This window comes from Canis lupus, chromosome 27 (genome assembly GCF_003254725.2).
Source record: "Canis lupus dingo isolate Sandy chromosome 27, ASM325472v2, whole genome shotgun sequence".
Lineage (NCBI taxonomy): Eukaryota > Metazoa > Chordata > Mammalia > Carnivora > Canidae > Canis > Canis lupus.
In genome coordinates, this window is record NC_064269.1 from 6,033,065 (window position 1) to 6,035,250 (window position 2,186).

General features: G+C 43.0%; 1 protein-coding gene across 1 annotated transcript; it reads right to left on the reverse strand.

Annotated features, from left to right (window-relative positions):
• Positions 1-265: 265 nt before the first annotated feature.
• LOC112678149 (olfactory receptor 8S1-like) lies at positions 266-1,213 on the reverse strand. The gene has a single exon (XM_025477254.1). It carries the CDS (start codon positions 1,211-1,213, stop codon positions 266-268), a length of 948 nt encoding a protein of 315 aa, XP_025333039.1.
• Between the last annotated feature and the right edge of the window lie 973 nt (positions 1,214-2,186).

Consider the following 2,186-nt stretch of genomic DNA (forward strand, 5'->3'; position numbering starts at 1 on the left):
TTGAATGCTTTTTTTAAAAATGTGGACCTTGAATTGACACATTATTAACTAAATCCATGAAGCTGAGAAGATTTTCCGACTTATGTGCTCTATGTCTGAATAGGATTGATTCTGAGCCATGCAAGCAAAATACCTTCTAGCACTTTCCTTGATAATTTTTAAAAAGGGAGCATCAGCAATATGCATTACAACATGTGACAAAACAGGAAATCAGGAATTTAATGTCAATCATGAGATTTCTTGCTGCAGTTCTGTTTCTTTCATGTTATATCTCTTCTGTGCTGAGACATCGTAAGTATTTTATCATCATTCTTCTCAGAGCTGCTTTCACCTCCTTGTTCTTCCAGCTGTAGATGAGTGGATTCACCAAGGGAGTGATTACACTGTATTGTATGGAGAGGATCAACTCTAGAGGTGACCCTGAGGTTGGCATGAGATAGCGAAGAAGGGCTGAGCCATAGAACAGGATCACTGCAGTGAGGTGGGAGGAGCAGGTGGAGAAGGCCTTGCTTCTGCCTGTGGTGGAGCTGATGCTCAGGATGGTAGAGACAATGCGCACATAAGAGAAGAAGATCAGGAGGCATGTCCCAATGGCATGCAGGAGGGCAGAGCAGAGTAGCATTGCAGAGTTGGTGGAGACATCAGAGCAGGAGAGAGGGAAGAGGGAAGGCAGCTCACAGGAGTAGTGGTGGATGGTTTGAGCCTCACAGAAGTCCATATTCAAAGCCAGGAGGATGTTCATGAGTGCATCCAGAAAGGCCACGACCCAAGAGCCCCACACCAACCTCTCACATAGCTGTTTACTCATCACCTGGCCATAAAGCAGAGGGTGGCAGATGGCAGCATAGCGGTCATAGGCCATCACCGAAAGCAGGCAGGCTTCAATCCCTGTAGTGGCAAACACAAAGAACACCTGAGCCAGGCAGGCCTCCACTGAGATGGTTTTCCTCTGAGACAGGAGGTTCTCCAGCAGCTTGGGCACAGTGACTGTAGAGTAGAAGAGGTCTTGGAAGGAGAGATGGCCCAGAAAGAAGTACATGGGCATGTGGAGGTTAGCATCTGTATGGATCACAAGTATTATCAGCAGATTCCCCAGTAGAGTCAGAAGGTAAATCATCAGGAACAGAACAAAGAGTAGAGCCTGGACATAGGGGTCAGCAGACAGCCCAAGAAGGATGAACTCCGTGATTCTGCTGTGATTCGCTGAGGCCATTTACGGTCACTGTTCTTTAGAGAAAAATTAGGAAGAAGATATAAATCTCTTCTTTCCATAATAGTTTCCAGAAGGCATCACTCTTTACTATTTATTCCTTATGTCTTTCCCTATATATTCCTTCCTGCCTGGTCTGGTCTCCATTTTCATAGCCCCTTTAATGGTTCCATGGAGTCCCTTCTCCTCCCTGGCTCTCTGCTGTGCTGTCTCTGAGCTCTGGATCAGCCCTACTGGGAACTGGGCTAATAGAGAAGTTTGCCTTGTACAAATAAATTCCTTGCATGTTTTCCACTGTGTGTGTGTGTGTGTGTGTGTGTGTTTGTACAGGGGATGGTGAGATAAGAGACTGAACTCATTTTACAGGTGAAAACATTTAAACCCAGTGATCCTAGAACTTGTCTAGATCTCTACACTGATCAGTTTTTTTTTTTTTAAAGAGCAAGGAAATAAATCTGTTGCATTTGGATGTAGAACAAGAGCTTATCTACTATATGACCTGCTTAGAGAAAAGCCAAACTCCCTAGTTTGGATTTCAAAGCATTAATCACCCAGGATTCTCTAGATGTCCCACTGCTGAGGCCAGATAGCATTGCTTTGTTTGTTCTCCGTCACTCCTGTTTTCTCTGATTTGATTCAGGCTGATATATTTTGTGTACCTATTAATTGATCTACATCTAATAAACCTTGGAATTCCCACCTTATTTACCACCTATTCTATGAGTCCTTTGATCACGCCCTTCTTTGTCCTCACGTAAATTTCTGGGATAATCATCATGAACCACATTTTTTCAGATGATGAAAATAAAGCTAAGTAATCTAATTCAAGATTCTAATTAATCTCTAATCTAAGATCCCAAAACCTTGCCTGCTTCCCTTTTCCATGTAACAATTCATCAACACACTGTAAGTTTTGCCATTTTTGGTATTACTAGTTTGCTTTATCACCTAGCGATATGTGTGAGTATCACTTCTT

Coding starts and splice junctions, on each gene's coding strand:
- LOC112678149 (XM_025477254.1), bottom strand. CDS start 1,213: ATGGCCTCAGCGAATCACAGCAGAATCACGGAGTTCATCCTTCTTGGG.